Here is a 22,163-nt window from a genome sequence, read left to right on the forward strand (position 1 = left end):
GGAGTTCACCTTCTTCTTCCCGGTGTATGTAAGTGTTTGGCTTGCGACACAATTTTTCAGTTAAATCCCGCTGTTTGTCCGAATCCGTTGGCCCGCCCCCGATTTCTGTTGAATGAAAGCGGCAAAATCCGATCGGGTGCGGCAAAAACCCCTTTTAAATACCTGTCCCAGCAGCGCAAAACAGAAATTGTCGGGATGTCCGAAGAAAGTGCCGTCCGTGGGGCCCTTAGTAAATGATCCCAGTATGTATGTCTAATTTATATAAACATATATTTTTTTACATTAGTAGAAAAATGGTGTCGGGCAAGCAAAGGAGCGAAACCCAGGGTCTGTCTTTTAACGGAAATCTTCAAACAAACCCTTAGAATGATGTAGCGACACTGGTGCAGAAACATATCTTGTTTAATCACTGATCCAAGTGGTTTTGCTCAAAAAACTATTTGGGAAAGCTGGGTAGCATGCAGGCTGCCATTCATAAACACACTACACAGAACTTCCTGAACTGTCCAGGGCTTATCAACCTGAGCTAGATGACTCGTACACAGCAGTTGGGGAATGGTGCAGCGATTGATTGCTTCTGCCTGTCAGGCACTACACCGTGATTACATCATTCTCTGAATCAGTGCATAATTAGGGTAAGAGGAGAAGCGCCTGCATCAGTGTAGCTACAGCATTCTCAAGGTATGTTTGGTTCATAATGCAGGAAATCAAATGGTAGGTTTCCTTTAATCAGTGACATGCTGGGTGCAGTTTTTAATAAGGAAATTTTTGATAAACTACAATAAAGAGCTAAAGATTTCACACTGCAGGCTACATTATGTACATATGTGATTTACTCTAGAAACTACTATCTACTAGGATAGAAGGAGAAGAGACGCATAGCGGAGGACTCTGATTGGTGTACTGTTTTCTGGAATTTGAACTTTGTTGTCACAAACAACCTGGATCTGAATCCTTTTGTAACTATAGACGTTTTATGGACACTTTTGAAATGTGTTGAGACACGGCTTGGAGGTTTATACTCTATTTTATGGATTTTATTGTGGACTTGGTCTTTAAAACCGTGTTATATACCTCCACTGTAAGAGAAAAGAAATTTGGTAGTGTATATACATTTTTACAAGATATAGAAATTGGTGGATAAGCAATACGCCTAATGCAATGGTTGTGTAACCATCAGTCCATTTACGTGTGGAGTACTTGTGAAAAGTAAGGGTTCAAGTAGCTGGACCATCTGGTCCACTATCGGGTGGGAAAACCCCTCTAGGTATTTTTGGAACATATAGTTACAGGTGGTCCCTGACTTAAAAACACCCGAGTTACAGACAACCCCTAGTTACAAACGGCCCTCTGGATGTTTGTAATTTACTGTACTTATGTCTCAGGGTACAATAATCGTCTGTAACAGTTAACAAAGCAGTATGCAATGAAGATGTATAGTTAATCCTGGTTCTTATGACAACCCAAGCGTTTTAAAATCCAATTGTCACAGAGACTTAAAAAAAAAATTGGTTGGAGTTACAATTATAAAATATACAGTTCCAACTTACAAACAAATTCAACTTACGAACAAACCTACACAACCTGTATCATGTATGTAACTTAGGGAAGTTCCCGAGTTAAATACAGGATAGGTTCTTAATTTGAATTTCTATGTAAGTCGGAACTGTATACTTTATAATTGTAACACGAGCCAAAATTTTTTTGGTCCAGAGGTCAGTTTGTAACTAGAGACCGTCTGTAAGTCGGGTGTTCTTAAGTAGGGGACCGCCTGTATATATATTTTCTTTTCAACTATAGATTGACCAAAAACTTGCCATTTTACCTGTATTACCATTACACATCATATAGGGCTTACAATCAGATACAAAAATCATAAAACAATGATATAATATGAGTCCAAGACCGGGAAGCACCTGCAGTTAATGATGTAACAAATTTTACTTTAAAAATGACACTTTTGTGTTTTTGTAAACCAAAAAGCCTCTTAACATGCAGGGTAAATAGATTATAATATAATAGCGAGGGATTACGGATCACAGCCTGGTGTCATACTAATCCCTCACACAGACTATTACTTGTTCCTGACATAAGCATGGCTAGAATTCAGAACAGCACTGGAAGAAATGACATATGGCAGAATTTTGAGAAATTCTACAACACTATTTGAGTTTTACCAATGTACACATGATCTTTTTTTTTTTTTTTTTTTTTTTTTAACTGTTTTCATTCCAATCAGTAATACATTGTGTACATTTGTATGTTTACATTTGCAGTCATATACAATATAGAACAATAAAGTTTTTATTCTCTTGGATTGGTAGTGTGACTGTATCCTATATATGACCTGGGTTTCATGTATCTGCTAGACATGGCACTTCTTCCAACAGATTGGTATTGTGTGAGCTTCAAGAAGAGAAAAACTTAAGAAACATAACATATATACAATATTAACCTATCAACACCATACAACGTTTTTTAATTTATTGCCCTAGCCCAGTGGTGGCAAACCTATGGCACAGGTGCCGGAGGTGGCACTCAGAGCCCTTTCTGCGGGCACCCTGACCTTCACCCCAGCACAGAGTTTGCCAGAGAGGACTCAAGACTTCCTGGTCCAAGACAGCGAGGACGTGCCCTGCTTAGTGCTATTTTAGAGCGGCACATCCTTGACTGTCAGGACGACAGGAGGAGCAAGAAGGTTTGATCAGAGATGGATTATGGTTGGAGCTCCTACTCCGGGTTCCCTGATTCTTCCTCTTCAGGGGATTGTATTGACGTCCTCAGGACAGCAATACGATTGAAACCTGTGATACAGCAGGGATCAATAAGTTACTGCTTAAATTGTCATGTTGGCACTTTGGGAAATATAAGTGGGTTTTGGTTGTAGTTTGGGCACTCTGTCTCTAAAAGGTTTGCCATCACTGCGTCTTTAGTATATAGCAGGGAGTTTTGCTAACTCCACTACAGAGTATTAGTGTCAGGTGTCAAGGACTAGGTCCCATTTAGCTGATCCCTCATTGCGTTTCTGAGTCTCTGCACTGAGTAATTAGTGTCTTGTGAGTCGCACCATGTTTCCCAGATCTGCCCAAATTTCTCTGGTCATTTCCTACGCTTATATATCAGTTTTTCATTCGGCAATATTTGATTGATTTCGAGTTGCCACATACTTAGAATTGGTGTATTTTGGGCCTAACACCTCAGGGCTATGCATTTGCAGGTCATAAACAATGTTTCCCGTAGGAATATAATTGAGTAAAGAGGTCAATCTTCTTCAGGAATAAGGCCCAGAAGACAAATTTCGGGGGATAAAGATATTGGGAGTGGCAGTAGGGTGGAAAGAAAGTCAGCGACTTTCTGCCAGAATTACTGTATGGGAGGACAACTCCAGCTCATGTGCCAAAAGTTGGCACCTGATTCCCCACAGCGGGGGCAAGCAGTAGTAGGGGCTCAACCCATCTTACAAAGACGGAAAGGTGTCATATAAGCTTGATGCACGAAATATAGTTGAATCAGTCTATTATTTACTGAGGGAGAACCTTTAAGGTGAGCAGATCTGTTATCGATTCTTCCACTAGGGAGGGGATGTGAGTCTTCCACTTGTACTTACCGGTAATGGTGCTTTCAGTAGATTCTGCAGCATGAGATGGGTATACAGTGCCTCCTCAGAAAGAGAAGATACTGTAGGGAAGTATCCTAAAAAAATAACTCACCTACTAGGTGAGATTGTCAATCTAAGACCTCGCAGTGGCCAGGTTTTGTGAACCGACCAATGTGCTGAGGACGGGAATAAACATGTTCCCCTTCCTTATAAATCAATATTATGCCCTTAGTCCTTTCCCCGTTACTTTGGTTGGTCTGCTAAATCTGTCCACTGCAAGGTCTGCCATTTATGGACTGGCCATGGGAGTAAATTTTAGCCCTTATTTGAAAGAGGTCTACCGTTAAGGTCTCCTAGCTCGAGGGTAACTTCAAAAACTTGGAGGACTCAACACCTTTGTAAATTATAATGGCAATCTTATTACAATTAGTTTTATATTAAAAACAGTTGGAGTGAGTTACCTTAAAGATTTAAGAAGAATAGTTCCTGATCCAGCTACAGGTAAAAGCTATAATTAGAGAGGAGCATACATGATGGTCGGCATTTAGGCTTGGCCACTAGACCTGGACATACTTCTGGATTGGCGGCCAAATAGCCAATCTGGCAAATTGACACCCCTAGCCATCACCACAATTTGCCAGGGGGACTCTCATAGCCATGCATAGTTGTTAGAGGTGTCAATTTGCTGGACTGGCTGTTCGGTCACCAATCTGGCAATATGTCCAAGTTAGGCGGCCAGAAGCATTGGGTTCACTCATCTCTAGCTATAATCCTTCATTGAGGTGGATACATACTTAAGATCCGATTTGGCATAACATCAACACAGCAGACAAACGCATTTACGATGCACTTAGGCGTCCTTAGTCAAAGTTGTCTTGAAGATGACAGATCAAAAGCCTAAGGAGTGGGACACCCTCTGACTGACCACCATCTTTAGGCCAAGGAGATGAAATTATTTAGAGGGCACAGATTCCATCAGTCCAAGTGAAATAAATACTAGCAACCACTAAAATTGGATTTTGGATTCCATTATATTTTGGAGCCTTGGATCATTAAAGAATTCACTCATATACAATGCAACATACTTCTATATACTGTACTCACTCATTTGAAACCTTCCATGAGTTCCCACCTCCTCGAACCCCACCTACCATGACATGTCAGAAGAACCTATAAATGCAGACCTTTAATATGTGAAGGTTACCCTAAGTAAAACCTTTATAGCAGGAAATAAGATCAGATTTTAAATAATACATTGAAGTCACATCTAAAATATAAATTCTTTTTGGACTCATGTAACAAAGGGCCCAGTAAATATAACACCATCCGTTTTTTTTCTCATAGCAATGTCCGCTGCATAATCCTAATGTTTATAAGATTATAAGAAGCAACATAAGTCGAGACGATTATGCCATAAGTACTGTTTAATACAGACGTTCACCCGAGCTACTTGCACACAATTCCACTAGATCATTTTATGAGCACTCCCCTCACCTCCCTGACATTTATTGTCAGGAAACAAACTGATAGATTATACCAGGCTTAGCCCCGTTGCTGGCCAACTTATTGTTAGAGCTATAAATAATTAAATCTAGAAAGATAGAGTTAGTCTATGATTTCATCCGCACAGAATAGAACATATTTTAATGAGCAACGAGAATCCTGCGCGTTACTGTACAAAATAGCTTTATTCATCTCAGTGTTCGTTAACAAATAGACGGCAGAAAATTATTTTACAGGACAGGGGTTTCTTCCGAGGAGCTTCACGTGTGTCAAATAAAAAAAAATACGTTTATCGGCCGTTTTCCTGCGTACAAAATGAAAACGATATCACGGTGAAAGACGGGAGCAAGAAAAAAAAAAAGGAAATGTGCTATTTCTTTCATTTCACAGAATTGTATAATGGCAAGTGAAGGTTAACACTTATGCATAATTTCTTTTGGGAAGATCAAATTGGAAGGCTGGATAAAAGGACTTTATATGTTTCTTAAAGGAAAAATAATGGTTATTTGAGCAAGATTATAGTTCTAGATTAGGAAAATTGAGAGCTTTCTTAGCAAAATGCTTCTGCCTGCGAACGGCTGCTCTTTCATGGAGGTATTCTAAAGGAAGATGTTATCTCCTAGTATCTCAATAGAATGCCTTTCACCGACTTAAGTGGAAGTCAAATCTGCATTACAAGGGTGGATTGCTAGAACAGAGATATAATTTGCAGGAAATGCTAAATATCTTATCGGGGTGATGGAAGCTTTTTTTCAGCACAGTTACATGTTAATGACATCAACATTTCCACTTCATATAGTCACATGTAATGCAGAAAATACCACTCAAAAGGCAGAAAAAAAATCACAGGGATAAGCGTCATATGCCACCTTGGTATAAGAGATGTAGGTTCACTTGGCAACATCATAATTTGCACTGAATGTGTTAATGTGGCTGCGGATAACAAGAAATGTAATACAAGCTTAGAATTCTCGATCGCAAACATTGTATTGAAACACTGCTTTAAAATTGGCAAAGAAAAGATAAAAAAATTAAAAAAATGAAAATATAATCAAATATAGACAATGATCACATAATACAAATGTAAATGGTATTACAAAATATAGTGCAGACTGTATTAAATCTTTATAATTAATAAGAAAAATAGTATTGATACAAGTATTTGTTCTCTTTCTCTTCAGTGGTTTATAAACTTTTTTGTTCTCTGTATCCTCTTTTAAATCAAACCAAACCAAAATGCACCACTTTTAATGAGCCGCTGCCGCCCGAGTCCTGAAAAATGAAAACTTGAATCATTAGGGAGAACAATGGAGTCATATATACTTATATGAAATGGCAGGCAATTTTCTGCAGTTACATTTGTAGAGTACAGTCTAGGCAATTATAGTTTTTGAAAAAGTTGTAAAAAAAAAGTTTCCTCCAGTCCTTCTGTTCTAAAAATATGCCCGTCCCTTACTGGTCTCCACTTCCTGCTCCATACATACAGGAAATGCTATTCAGCCAATCACAAGAGGACATGGGTCACCACTGTGGCCAGTCATTGATGGAGCACCATATTACTGTATGCTAGAAGGGACCTTGAGATAGAGACTCTAGGAGGGGATTAGTATGTTTGACTTATTTTATCATAACCTTTATAAATTTTAAGACTGTTATTATTAATTCAGACATAATTTTTTTAACTTTTCTCAGACATATTTTTGGACAGATAACCCCTTGTAAGTGGTTCACAATTTGTGATTTATATACCGTTAAATTAACTGGTATTTTAAAAGAAATAATGAAAAAAAAATATAAAAAAAATATATAAAATGCTATTTATTGGCTCTAGATAATCTTAAGATAAAAATCATATACATTTGACCACTACACTACACTCAATATTTCAAAGAATTATCAAATGAGGAATCCTTACAAAAATACATTTTCATAAAAAAATACAAAACTACACAGCTTTATAGACACTGGACAGGCAGTACCTTTAAGATGTCTTTATACATGTTTCACTGATGGCACTATTCTTCTGAAAAAATACTTTTATTGATGTCCACTGTAACTAAAGATCCAATCATGAAGGTGGGGAAGCTCCAGCATACAGTCAAGCTACCCAGTCTCCTATTTGACGCTGCCACTGCTAACCCAGTCGCCCTAAGGAATTTGAGAGATGTTGTCTGCGTGTGACTTGCTGAAGAGAATTTCTGTGGGAGGGGGGAATGAGGGAGTTGAGAGATGCTGGCTGCGCTGAAGCGAAATCAGCTCCCTCATTCCCACTCCCTCAGGAATTCTCTTCAGTCAAAAATTGTCACAGGAGTGGTCTTTAGGTTGCTTGTCCATAAGTAGGGAACTACTGTCTAAACATAGCAGCGATTATACATTCCAAATAAAGGAAAAATATCGTCAAAATAAACATTATCATACCTCTGTTGCTAAATCCTCTTCTCCTACAATATAAAGAAATGTGAGAAATTATTATTTGAATAGTTTAGCTTGAAAAGCACAACATTATTAAATCTGTAAAATTACATAACGAAAAGATCTAAATGAAAACAAAAAACTAAAAAAACAAGATGAACAGACATAATCTATCAGTCTTATAATTTGACCTACCATACATTTACAATGTAAATGTTTTTTTTCCACTAATAAAATCCTTATTAACATTTTTCACTCCCAAAAAGCTTTGGAATATGATGGAAGCTATCTAAATAATGATTTTTAATAACCAAAAATACAGAGAAAATAAAAACGCCCCTAACCCATAGCCCTTGAAGCAACAAAAAAAACAAACAAACAAAAGGTGCTCAAATGGCTTTCATACTGAGTAATGGAAATAATTTAGATTTTTTTTCTCTTTACAAATATCTACATCTCGTACCACAGTTTTCAATAAACATGTAAACGTGTTAGAACTTGTAACATGTTTCATACAGAGATATTTATATTATTTTTCTATGAGAAATCAAAGCAACAAAAATAAAGCCCTGGCGCATACTATGCTACTGACTGGCTCTTCACCAGGAAGGGATTACATGAGATAGTCTAACCTCAGTGTAGGTGTAATGTTTAGGTAGCTACATACAGTAATTTGGACAACAAACATAATATATTCCAGAGGCTTTACGCCTAGAGTTTTTGAATCAATGCTAGAGCTTAAACAAGACCTGCACAGCTCACTGATAAGGGAGAAAATTTGGTTCTAGTTTGATGGATATACTGCATCTTTATTGTAAACGTTGGAAACACATGGCGGAAACATAAAGCAAGCTTCCCTATATCATCCTGCCTATTTCTGGATAGTGCAGAGTTTGCTCATAGGAGGCCATAATAGCCTATGACGGATGCAACAGTATTGCATCCATCCCCGGAGTCGGCTGAGCATACGCACACTCTCACTGTCCATTTAAATACAGTGATCACTAGGAAAACACCCTGAACATCGGCACCTAGGGTGAACAAGAAATATACCCCACTCTATAAGCACACAGTGGTATATATTCTTGCCATCTTTTGTAAAGGACATATTCCCAATATTTTCCTTACAACAGAGGGTAAAAACGCAATATGTACATATGCCTTACCCTGAAAATAAGAGGGCGATTTGTATTGCTGTATTTTTTCTCTTTTCATCCTCAAAAGATGAACAAAGTGTAATAACCGATGTATAAACACTGCACTACAGCTACAACCTTGTTGAAAAGACCAAAATATATGTAAAAGAGAAGTGGGAATGAATTGTAAAGATAAATGCAGACATAATGGAAGATACAGGTAGATCGGGTGGTAGGTGCATCTATAGGATGTGAGGAAAGCCCTTTTAAGGGCTAATCCTCACGTTCCTGCAATCTTTTAATAACTTTTATTTCGCTAATATGCTAATATGCAAGAGGCTACTGGGGCGTGGAAGACATCTGGTAGGAGGGTCAAAGAGGCTACTGGGGTGTGGAGTAGCCGCGCTGTGTAGCCTCATCTCCAGCTATGGCCCAGTAGCCTATTTAGTAAATCTGCCTATTAGGGAAATGAAAGTTATTAAAAGATTGCAGGAATGTGAGGATTAGCCCTTAAAAGGGCTTTCCTCACATCCTATAGAGATGTTCAAGAATGCTTGCAAGGGGGTGGAGACCACATGTGTATATCTTTTTCCTCTTAAGCTTAGTAAAGCGGTCTGCGTTATGTTCTGTTATATAGTCAATTGTCATAATGCTGATGGCTTCCCATTTTCTGTTGTGTTGTTGGTCAAGTTGTGTCTGGGCAGGTCATATTCCCAAAACCTAATTTTTGACATTGCTGCTGTGTTTGTTTAATCTGTTGTTGTGTCTATTTTACAAACCTACATAGTTGTTATGAACTTGGGTATAATGTAACCAGATGAGAGTCCTTGCAAACCAGCCAGTCTATATTCCATTACAGTTAAGGTCTTCTTTTGCTCAGTAATGTGCATTCTGCCCCCCCCCCCCCCATCTTGAAAAAGCATAAATGTAGATAATTTTGCTAATGTATTAAGCAAGAAAAACTAAAATATCACACGTTCATAAGTATTCAGACCTTTTCCTGTGACACATATATATTTCACATGATGTCCATTTCCATCAGATCCTTCTTGAAATGGTGCTAGTCCTTCATTGGAGTCCAGCTGTGTTCAATTAAACTGAATGGACTTGATTAGGAAAGGCACACACCTCATAGCTCACAGCACATGTCAGAGCACATGAGAATCATGAGGTCTAAGGAAATGCCCAAAGATCTCAGAATCTGGACAAGATTACACAATAAATTCTACAGCACTCAAGGTTCCTAAGAGCAGAGTGCCCTCCACAATCCTTAAAGGAAAAAGTTTGGAACGACCATAACTCTTGCTCGACCAGGCCATCCAGCTAAACTAAGCAATTATGGGAGAAGAGCCTTCATGAGAGATCACGGTGGCTGAGCTCCAAAGATGCAGTAGGCAGATGGGAGAAAATTCCACAAAGTCACCTATCACTGCAGCCCTCAACCACTCAGGACTCTATGGCAGAGTCTGCCGACAGAAGCCTCTCCTCACTGCAAAACATATAAAAGCCTGAAAACAGTTTGCAAAAAACACATGAAAGACTCACAGACTGTGAGAAATATGATTCTCTGGTCTGATGAGACAAGGATTGAACTTTTTGGTGTATATGTGGAGAAAACCTGGTACTGGTCTGCTCTCCAACCACAAAATAGATCCATGGTCTGTTTGTGGCCTGCGTGCCGTGTCCATGCAAGGTCCACTCACAAAGAGGACAGTAGAAAAAACTGCCTGAAACAGAGGAAGGAATAGGACCTGCTCCGAGTTTTGCAGCTCAGGCTGCCGGCTCACAAACAGGACAGTGAAAACCACAACCATGTGCATGAACTCATAGAAATGATTGGGGCCATGTGTGTTGGAGCAACAGATATCACACGATCAAAAACAAGGCAAAAATACTAATGTAGAAAGTTCAGTCTCCAGATCTAGATGTGTAGAATGCACTGTATCGTCCAACAAGGCACACACCTGTCAAAGTATACACCCAGTACACTACTATATAACACCAGTCTGTGCCTGCCATTGTTCAATGACACTTGACTTTGTATTGGTTGTAAGTCTCTTGGAAACAAGGAGTGGCATGTTTATACATTGGGATTAAAACCAACGTATACTTTACAAGATCCAAAGCAGAAGTGTGAGGCTCTGCTGCCGATCCGCAACTGGATCCACCCCATTATCATCCATAGGGGTAACGCATAGCTTTTTCTGTGCAGATTCCAAAAGAAGAATGATTTTGCTCATACAATGGGGTATGGAATATTGTATTCACTTTCCCTGAATGGCGCATTTTAGTAAAATTATAAGGATTTAGACACGGAATCCACATCTAAATTGTTACACATTGTGAACATAGCCTAATGTATTACTACTACCTCTGCCACTTTTAGCCAAGGGCTAATGTATTACACAAGACTGCCATAGGGATATGCTTTGGTATTGTGTGATTGTCATCCCGAATTAAAACGGGCACGGCAGTAATGTATGTGAACTGAAAATGTAAATGTTACAGTAGAAAAATGTCAAGTATAAAGAGCAGATGTTGAAAGGCTGGCCTTAAAAATGAAAGGCTGTCATTGCATGAGCAGGATGTAGACGCTGACATGGTTGCTGTGGATAACACACCCTATTTCTGGCTGAAAAGTGGGAGCGAGTCAATATATTGCGTTTGCCAAATGACATAAAGCTTAAAAAAAAAACGGCATTTTTGAAGTGCAAGATTATTCTGACTTCAAAATACAACTCTATGGTTGGTAATAAGTCTATGGTGTTAGCAGACACAACAAGATTATTCCTCGTAAGAGGATATTGGCAGGATTTCTCCACTGCAGAGAGAACAGAATACACAGGAACACCCTCAGGACATAAGCTCGGCAGGCAGGTGCTAGGAGACCTGTGGCTGATTGGATTTCTGCTCCAAACACGGGACACCTTCTGCACTCGACTTCCATCTACCAGGGCTTCTCTAAATGACCATTCATGTCTCCAGCCCTTTCTTCTCTGCTGTTCTTTAAAGCTAAACATATTCTCAATTTCTTACTCCAAGTCTAAGACTCTGTTAGTGAATGAGGAGCAAGCAATGGAGCCTCGATTTATGGGCGGCCAAAAACAAAAATGTATATAGAAATTCTTACCAGAAAATGTAAAAAATAATTCAGCTAGCAAGACTATTTAAACACTTAGCATTTCAAGAAACTGTATACTACATTTGTGAATTTTTTTTGGCGCTTTGGAGTATTTTATTAAATAAAAAAAATTTCTCATTTTACAGGTTTTTAAAATATTATTTATGTTTTGAATTTGCATTACCAAAAAAAATTTTGAAAAATGTCACCAGTGACCTCTAATTGTATGTCATATATCTCACAGTATGCACATTTGTGTTTTGGGCTGAGGTCACAAATAGAGCCCTTACAGCAAGATCTCCCCACCAGTAGTGGATTATAATACCGGTGGTTTGGGCAGTATCCCTGGGCCCAAGGCTTCTAGGGGGCCCATAGCCACCCAAAAGATCCACCAAATTTTATATCTTCAACCATGAAATCCTCATTCATCTTTGCATGCTCTCAATACACATGTGCACATGTGCCATTTCAGGTCTTTTGAAGGTCCTAAATCCACAGATTGAAAGCAGCCCAGGGCCCACGGCAGTCTTAATCCACCCCTGCTCCTCACTACCCTATCAAGCAACAGGTGGAACACACAGAAGAGCAATGGAACAAATAACTGAACTGTGTTAGTGGTGGCATTGGGGAGCACCTTCAGTGACCGACTTCTTCACCCCATGTGTAAAGGGAGCATTATCGGAAGTCATTCTTCCACGTTGCCCTCAGGGTGTTCAACCAACAAAGCCCAAAGGGAATTAAGCTGTGCTCACCACCTAACCAGTCTCTGCGGGTCCCACCCACAGGCTGAAAACCAAACTGCAAATTATTGCTTGTCTTCTTTTTTTATCATTTTTTCTTTGTTAATTTATCTCTAATATTATTATTCTGTCCTTGTTTGTATTGTACTCTCTCTGCTGTAATACTGTGAATTTCCCCACTGTGGAACTAATGTATGCGGCCCGATATCTGATTGGAAAATTGGAAAAAAAAGACCCCCCCTCCCCTTCACAAGCGCAGTTGCTGGCCAGGATAAGAGAGGTCCATAGCATGGAAACAATGGCAGCCTCCATGTACAATCAGGCAGACCTCTTTGCTAAAGTTTGGGGTCCATGGGATGTGTACTGCCCGCAGCAGATTTATTTATTAGTTTTATTATATTGAACCATGCAACCAATCTTCAGTAGTAGTAGAGCAGAGTCTGGATCACTCAGAATATAGTTTCTGAAGATCCATGAAAAACGTATGCAAATTGGCTGTGAAAAACGGTTGAGACTATTCGTTCTCTCACTTTTTTTTTTTTTAACAGTGTATGGTGAAGCCTCCTCATTAAACCACCCTCTTGTCTAGACCAGATTTTAATCCCTTATAAATATACCGTATATACTCGAGTATAAGCCGACCCAAGTATAAGCCGAGGCCCCTAATTTTACCACAAAAACCTGGTAAAACCTATATTTTGTTTACTCGAGTATAAGCCGAGTTTGGGTTTTCAGCACATATTTTTGTGCTGAAAAACTAGGCTTATACTCGAGTATATAAGGTATGAATAATGGCTCCAGTATATTATTTAGGGAGACATACTTTTCATATTATTTAAGAGGACCACTTTTCAATGGAATATTTGTTGGATCTTTTTTTTTTCATTTGTTTTGAAAGAGAACCCATCAAGGCGATTTGGGACAGTTCACTAACTAACTGTGGAAAGATGATTTAGTGCCCCTTTGTACTTACCTAAAATTAGTCTGATAAGGCACATCAGACTCATCTCTGGTGCTCCCTGTGTTTGTGCAGTGATTCAATGAAGTGGTAGTAGTACACCCCAGCTACGTACTTTGTAGAGCTCTGGACTTGTTTAACTGGCACAGAGAGAAAAACTGATGTCTCTATGGGACACTGAACCACCGAGCCATAAAGACCTATGGGTGGTTTTGTGTCCCAAATCGCTCTGACTAGTTCCTTTAAATGCACTATTGTTCAGACAATTTACTCTCCCTACTATATTACTCCTGTAGCAATTTATTCGTCCATGGTGCAAAATAAAGTACAATGTTTCAGCTCCTCAATGGCACCATTTTTGAGCTTGAACTGATACAAGTCGTAGATTCAGGTCTGTTTTGAGGCTTGCACTCAACTTTAGGACAAGCTCCTCTTTTCACTGTGCGGCTTCATCTTTTGTTTATCTTCATTTGGAGGGTAAATACACCAGGGTTAAGTAATGGCACCCATCTCTATGAGAAGTGCAGCTCTCCTCCTCTCCAGACGTGTACAGGACTGCATCCAAACAGGAAATATCCTCTCGGAGCCAAAAATGCTGCCTTAAACTATTACTGAATTATAACCGTCACTTACATGTGCACCTTCACGGCAGGTATGAATGGTGTGAAAATATAACAAAAAATCCCACTGTGAAACTGAGATAAGGTGAGGATTCTGGAACCGTACATTATATAGCTGGCTGATATATTGCTCATGTCCCATCCTAAGTGTAAAGTATGGTCAAAAATAAAATCCTGGCAGACAACCTCATTGCATTTCATTCGTAGACTCCCCATGCACAGATATGAGTAACTTTAATTTACACACACTGTGCTGTGCCGTCTCTCCTAAATGTGTCTCTGTAATAGCGAGATAGATCTCTTAAGGCATGGTCCATGTCAGATAAAGCACACATTGTGTGTCGCTTACTTAAGATACATCCACCTCATTCATTGCTCTCGGCATGCTTCCCCAGCTCCCCCCTGGTAATAAATTACATCATTCAATGCATTTAACATCCACTTTCTGATTCATACCCCGATTCCAAGGTAGTGTTTTATTCAGAGATTCCGCGTAGACTTCAATTCCAATCTCGTTCTCTATGTGAACTAATTGTCTGTGAAAACAAAAAAACACAAGACAGAAAGAAATCTTAGTAAAGAGGGCAATCATCGGAAACAAGTCTTCTAATTTGTTTACAGCGCTGAGTGACGGACATGCTTGGCTCGTTCCGCTCTTTGTCAGCGTGCACAGTGTTTCGTCTGACCATATTCAATTTGCTGACTCAACTGTGGCCACGACGGCTCCTAAAAGGTTGGTCTGCACCGTCCAGCTGGGAGGTGAAGAGATGGACATTGCCCTCTTTGTGCCATTATGGCGTCGTAGAACCAGTGCGTGTCTCTTTGGCCTGGCTAATGAACATCACAGTCTTGAAAGCTGTCAAATACTACAATAAACCCTGGGTGCCCGGTCTTATGTGAATGTGGGGCATGACACAATTCTTTCTTGCAATAGTAGAAGAGAAATATTCAGGGCTCCTGTCAGGGGCACATGTTCAACCCAAAATTATGTTTCTTCCCAGTTTTCCCCAAAGACATGATGGTTATTTATTAAAGAAATGAAAAAGAGATGGAGATAATAAATGACGCACAGTATAGGCACATCCCCGACTTAAGGACTTACATAGGACACCTAGTTACAGGACATCTTTGCCCACTGTGACATCTGGTAAAGCTCTGTGGATTCTTTATTTTGGTCCAATAAAGCTTTATTGATAATCCACGTTCCCATGACACATATTTTTTTTTAAATCTAATCGTCACAGGGACCAAAAATACTCTGGAGTTCCAATTATAAAATAAACCTGTTCTGACTTACAAACAAATTCAACTTTAGTGCAAATCTAAAGAACCTATCTTGTACATAACCCTGGGACTGTCTGTACTGAGAGCTCTTGGCTTATATCTATATATATATATATATATTTTATGGATCCAAAAAGAAAAAATCCTGACACCACTGAAATGTACAATTACCGTTATTATTCCACTTCCCTTTATATCAGGTGTCCAATGCAGTACTGAGTGTCAGGAAATGTTATTAATATAGACACGAGACATCCCCTTTAAAGGAGTTGTACCAACATTTCAAGTTATACCCTAGTCACAGGATAGGGGATAATAAGCAGATCGTGCTGTGACACCTACCGATCACGAGAATGAGACCCCAGCAATATGGAAGGCATGCGTTCCATTCCATAGCATGGGAGTGTTGATTAATATTGAGCACAGCACATGTGTCCTGCTGCCCCCATAATAATGAATGGAGCAGCAGGACACATACTCAACCTACCAATCCACATATTAGTGATAAGTTGACTCGCAATCTCCACATTGCTGAGGGTCCCACTCTTGTGATTGGGTGGTGGGCAGAAGTCAAGGCTTGTTATGTGGATACATGTTGATAATTTTCATACAGACATATAAATAGTACATAAAAAAAATCTATCTAAAGGATTAAGGACTCTTCTGTGGTGAGCTAGATTACTAATATATTATATTATCATAACTTTTGGAAAGTCTAAAATTATCTATTGACCTAAGCACTAAAGATTAACACTGCATGAAACCTCTGCTCCATATGTTTCAGAAGACGGCAAGCACTAGACATGCCCATTGCTGTATTCACTGGTTTGGGCAAGCCGATATATTAGGAAGAAATCTGATTTCTGCCTCATTATTTTGCATGCTCCCAAAGGTTAATGTGCGCTGAGTGCGCGGTCGCCGATACAAAGGCAGGGGTCCGTGTTTATTCATAGCAGTTAATTGGAGCATTTGGTTGACAAAAGATTATGAAAACATGGCCGACAGGAGTCATATTGAGCTTGACAGACTGATGGCGAATGAATGTATTTAATCTACTAGCCATACACTCTAGTAGAGCAGCCTCAATGTGTTATCACAGTTTGTGTTACCTTTACCCCCTGCGTATATTCTTCTATTTTACACCATTAGTGAGATTTCTTTATTGCAAATTAGAAAAAGAAATCAGTGAGAGGTTGTGCTATACTATGGTCATAAACAGTCCAAATTCATGGTACCTCTATGACCCAGTGTTAGGGTCCTATGCAAATACAATCTCCTGCCTTGAAGAGCTGTAAAACTGAAATTTATGGAGAGTTTTTTTTGGTTGTTATTATAAGAAATGATACAATATTCAGATCACTTGGAATTACAATGGGGGTGGGGGCATTCCTGAAGGGCAAGGCATGAAAGAGTCACAATTCCTGCTGCATGGCCAGAAAATGGTGACTTTTTACCCCTGGTTTTCCACACCACACTAATATTTTTTAAAAAATGGCCACGGCTAAGAGCCAGGCTATAGCTGGCACAGGTTATAGCTTAAATCTTCGGCATATATGGCCGGATGTAGATCTCATTCCAACACACGACTGCTGCGCCAAAGTTAGTAACATCCCCTTAGTAAACCGTTGTGTTGTGCGTGGGGTCATGGATTATGAAGACTGGTGCCCAACGTTCCAATCCTAATAAATTCCCCCCAAAATTGATCTCTCAAATCTTGCCCACTTACGACATACAGAAAAAAGGGGCAAGACCTCCGTAAAAAAAAAAAAGAGGCCATGACAAAAGTGCACCGAAATCTGGTTTATATTTCTGGCGTAAACTACTGAGCCAACTATTAGGAGGTACAGAGTTAGATCAAACTGTTTTTGATTTACACAAGACTAGCCCTAGACACTTTGATAAATGCAGTGCAGTTCAAACATTTCTATCTAACTTCACCCTAACTCTGCCTACATATCGATGTCATAGGTCAAAGACCATGCAATGGTGTCACTTATGGTAAATCTCCCCCATAATACGGATACAACAATTTGAGACTACAATATGGAATAGGGTACCATTTAATTTCCTAAAACACTCCATCCCTATCTACAACTATCTAAAATCTCACATCTATGTGGACTTGAGACCTCTAATTTAATATTCCAATTCATAAATACTCGCGGTGGAAAGGCAGAACTTATGGGGACAGTATTATATTTGTGGCGCTTTCTTGACAAATTTGAATGATAAAAACCCTTTGGCCTTTTGTCTCACACTAATAGGATGCACTGAATATACAACAAACCAGACTTGCAGCTTTCTTATTCTCACTCTCGCATCTGGAGATCACCCTCTTCACTTTTTACCACCTAGAAACTGGGATGGTGATTCACCAGAGGATATGACAGAGATTCAAGTTCTCCTGGATTCCATCCTATCTGCATTGCTGTGGCACTGACGGATCTGTGTCAACAATCCTGGCCTGGGTCAATAACTAAGCAGTTCTTTATTTTACTTTTATATCATTATGTAGCATCTTAAATTAGAAAAAGTCACTTAAAGGGGCTTCATTTATTTTTAAGAGACTACTGGCCAATGACAATGAATCAGGCCAACTACTTCTCCAATTAACATGGGGAGTTGAGGATCCTAAGGGGTCAAGGCATGATGACCCCCAGTGATCACACACATATAATTTTGGATGGATTTGTGGGATGATCCCCTTTAAGTGTGTTCATCCTGGGTAATGAAGATCTGCTTGCTTCAAAAAAAATTAAAAAATTTATAAAAATTAGTTTTATGTGTTGCGTTCAGATTTTCATAGCATTGGAGTGATAAAAAAACAATATTGTTCTACACGTAGACATAATATTTTTTTTAAATCCCTAAACCATGTATTGTACTGCACTTTTATAAAAAATCCTTAGATTAAAATTCACAACAAAAAAATTTGCAATAATCCTGCATCATCCTATAAACAGATAGAATACAGTGGGTCCTGGTTATGAGTCCAGTGGATTTATGGGGATGTTGTGTTCCCTGCACGCTTTATAATTAAAGTCATCTGGGAGACAGAATACAGTTGGTCCTGGTTATGAGTCCAGTGGATTTATGGGGATGTTGTTTTCCCTGTACACTTTATAATTAAGGTCATCTGGGAGATAGAATATAGTGGGTCCTGGTTATGAGTCCAGTGGATTTATGGGGATATTGTTTTATCTGCACGCTTTGCTATATTTTGTGAATAAATCAACTGTAGTGCAGATTTTTTTTAATTTGAACTGCATGAAAAAATGTGCAGTTTTTTACCCTACTTCAGTCAACTAAAAATTTGCCAGCCGTTTCAGATCTTTGCATATCCGTAAATTCACAGTATTCACAGTACAAACTGAAAATCCAGATAATCCAAAAACACACATTAAGCTCAAGCTATAATTTCCACCGGATTACAGCGCTTCTCTGGTCCCCTGTCGGTCTTTGTACATTTTATATCCAGCCTCCAGCGACGACACATGATTACAGGGTGCAGCGGTCACATGTGACAACACGTTATCGCTGGAGGCTGGGTATACACATAGATGCCATGAGAGAACCAGGGGAGAGGAGTATAGTGCCTGCACTTTTTATATGTGGCTTTCTCCTTATACTGTAAAAGTTTTCTGCAGTTTGATAAAAAGTTCCCTAATCAGAAGGTCCATTGGTGTCACAGTGATGAAAAGTCTTGTGATGGTGAAAGCAGCGCGACAAGGAGTCCATGGATGATGCCAAGTGTTACAATAAGAGAGAAACGGTTAATCCCCCACAAGAAGGTAAAATGATAACTTTTGAGGGGTCAGTAAAATAATAAATTACTTACCTCTCCTGACCAACCCAACATCCCAACTCAACCAAAGCCACAGGAAACACTATGAGAGGACACTCAGCCAATCACTAATCCCGCTAATGTTAGTAATTGGCTAAGTTCCCGACCTAAGGACACTCGACTTAAAGACAAACTCTAGTTACAAACAGACAACTTTGCCCACTGTGATCTCTGGTAAAGTTCGCTGGATTTTTTATTTTAGTCCAAAAGAGCTTTATTGATAATCCTTGTTCCCATGAAATCGAAACATTTTTAAAATCCAATTATGGAGTTCCAATTATAAAATATACCTGTTCTGACTTACCTACAAATTCAACTTTAGTACAAACCTAAAGAACCTGCCTATACAGGGTGTGTGTGTGATGTAAGGGTACACCAACACCCCTCTCCCGTTAAATGGGAGGTCTTTAAGTTGGATTCCACCAGAAATATAGGACATACTGAACGAAATCTGCATTAAAAAGCCCGACAGTCAATCTTATCCAGGATTATTTGCCAGAAAATTGATCAAAAATTCCGCCAAGGCTTAGATTCCTCATCAACAACTCTTCATAACAGAATGTTACAGCTCTTTTCTCATCACTGAGGACGTTGTCCTCATCTAACTGAATAGGGGAAGGGACATTTAGAAACGTCACTATTTGTCAGCTTCTAGTAATAAAGCTGCAACTTCATCCTTAAACTAACTGGTTAGGCAAAAAGGAATTAAAGTAGGCAACCAAATTAGGTTATAAATGCCGAACCCTTGTCTCTCAGATGATATTCTGATTTATATGGTGATCCGAAATGCTTGTTCCCTCCAGAGAAAACCTTCTTTTCCTGGGAGGTACAAGATCAAATATTTGGAGTCGCATAACAAAGTCACATTACTGTCATGCGTATACAGAACCGATCCAGTGCTGATGCTGAAATAAACCTTTAGGTGCTAGTAGGAGACAATGCTGTTTGGAGCGTAGGACTTTGATCATGAATTGGTGGAGTTAGCATTACTTCAATACATGGACATCTCTTTTAGGAACAAGATCTCATTCCCTTTTAACATAAATGGATTTTACCAAGTGTTATTCACAGGACAGGATGGTGCGGGACATTCTTGTGATCAGTGGGGAGAGAGAGTGGTTAATGAATGTACTCATAGAAGGTGGTGCAAACTGAGACTTTAGGAGGACCTGACAGGAGTACAGGATCTTTGGTTTAGGGCCCCGAATTGACCTGTATGAAGGCTGTTTGGGACACTCAACCACCTGCCCATAAGGGCCTGTGGGTGGTTTAGGGTCCCAAAGTGACCTGACAATCTACCATCAAAATCCATCATGATAAACCAGGGGCACTTACTCATAGATGTAGGCACAGTGACTGTGGTAATCTTCTTATATTTGTTATCCATGGTCACCTTTCTTTTAAAACCGAAATTCAAAATTATGCCATTATGGGGGAGTGAACAAGGCCCCTTAGTGCTGCAGATTCACAGACTGTTTGATCAGAGCATGTCTCATCCAGCCCCTTGCTCTCTCCCTCCTCCCTCTGCCTGTGTAATACAGCAGCAAGAAGTTCAGGGGGAGAGGAGAAGTTCTTTGCTCATTGTAATAGCCTGCAGAGCTATACAAGTGAGGGAGGGGCTGCTTAGCATAATTATTAAAGTTGATTGTTGAAGGAAGGAGACTGTAGATAACAAATATAAGAAGATTACCCCTGCCACAGTTTCTGGATCTAAGAGTGTCCCTGGTTTATCATGCTTGATTTTGATGGTAGATTTCCTTTGAAGGACACCTGTCATGAGGTCTCTGTAACTAATTCTGCCACCACTACCTGTTAGAGCAGCCCACAACCAGCCTTTATTTAGTCAATTCATACATTAATCATTCTAAAATCATCTTGTCTTTATTAAGTAAATGAGACTGGGAACATGGAGAGAGAAAGTGATGTCTCTGCTGTTCCCCCTCCCCTCTCCTCCCCCTGCTCATGTCTGTGTGTAATGTATAGCAAAGCATTGCTAGTGTGTGTGCTGCATCTGCTAACATGCTGCATCCTCCCATACACATGTCTGAGGCACAGACATCAACTACACAAGTACCTGACATGTTCTGCTTTAATATGGCTGTATCCTGGAGTGGTTGTATCTCTCCTATACACACACAGGCTGCAGGTGGCGCCAGCACCGGGAAGCACATGGAGGAGCCATTACACCATTATACCTCACACCATTATACAGGCTGTCAGTCATGCACTGGGGTGTGGCTGTCCTTCCCACTCATGAATAAGCTGGACAACTTGAATATGATAATGACACATTGGACATCTCACAGGTCATTTGCATACAGCTTTAGTACCTGATTGTTTAAGTTTACAGGCATGTAGAGGGACAATGAAGGGATAGGAGCAAAGCATTCTAATGGTAGTTTATAAAAATATATTTAGTTTTGGGGGTTAATTTGCCTGACAGGTTCTCTTTAAGAATACCTGACATGCAGGGGCATATTTATCATACGCCGGCGCTAGTGTGCTGCATTTTTTGCAGCAGGATACAGCAAGAGGCTTCCGCCTCTTTAGCCCCTGGCTGTAAAGGTCAATATAAGCACTTTCAAAGGTGTCTTTAATGAAGCTTTATTTTTTTTATCCTTGTTGCCATTCTAGCCCAAAATTATGGATTTTTAACAGGGAGGAAAAAAAAATACTGTCTGGAGTTACACTTCTATAAAAAGTTACCAGTTCTGACTTACATACAAATTCAACCCAAGTACAAACCTACAGAACCGATACTGTACGTAACCCAGGGACCATTTGTATTTTACTCAGACGAAAACGCCAGCAACGGTAATGAAGAGGTTAAATAGCACATTATGACATGCAGGAAATTTCTTTCAAGCATTCTGCATAACTGGAGATACCGAGGCCTTCCTCAGAGATGCCACATGTCCTGTTTGTGTGCCAAGTTAAAATGCACTCA

The 22,163-nt window shown here is 39.6% G+C and overlaps 1 protein-coding gene across 3 annotated transcripts in view; it reads right to left on the reverse strand.

Annotated features, from left to right (window-relative positions):
- Window positions 1-4,336: 4,336 nt before the first annotated feature.
- The window catches only part of WDPCP (WD repeat containing planar cell polarity effector), a 217,873-nt gene continuing 200,046 nt past the window's right edge, over window positions 4,337-22,163 (reverse strand). The window contains exons 14-16 of one of the 3 annotated variants that reach the window (XM_072140380.1): window positions 14,545-14,624; window positions 7,520-7,542; window positions 4,337-6,373 (exon numbers count right to left, since the gene is read on the reverse strand). In XM_072140380.1, coding sequence (XP_071996481.1) covers window positions 6,323-6,373; window positions 7,520-7,542; window positions 14,545-14,624 — 154 coding nt within the window. In that variant the 3' untranslated portion in view covers window positions 4,337-6,322. Of the gene's footprint in view, window positions 6,374-7,099; window positions 7,250-7,519; window positions 7,543-14,544; window positions 14,625-22,163 lie in introns of those variants that run through there. The other 2 variants (XM_072140378.1, XM_072140379.1) reach the window with 2 other exon arrangements.

This window comes from Engystomops pustulosus, chromosome 3 (assembly GCF_040894005.1).
Source record: "Engystomops pustulosus chromosome 3, aEngPut4.maternal, whole genome shotgun sequence".
Taxonomy (NCBI): domain Eukaryota; kingdom Metazoa; phylum Chordata; class Amphibia; order Anura; family Leptodactylidae; genus Engystomops; species Engystomops pustulosus.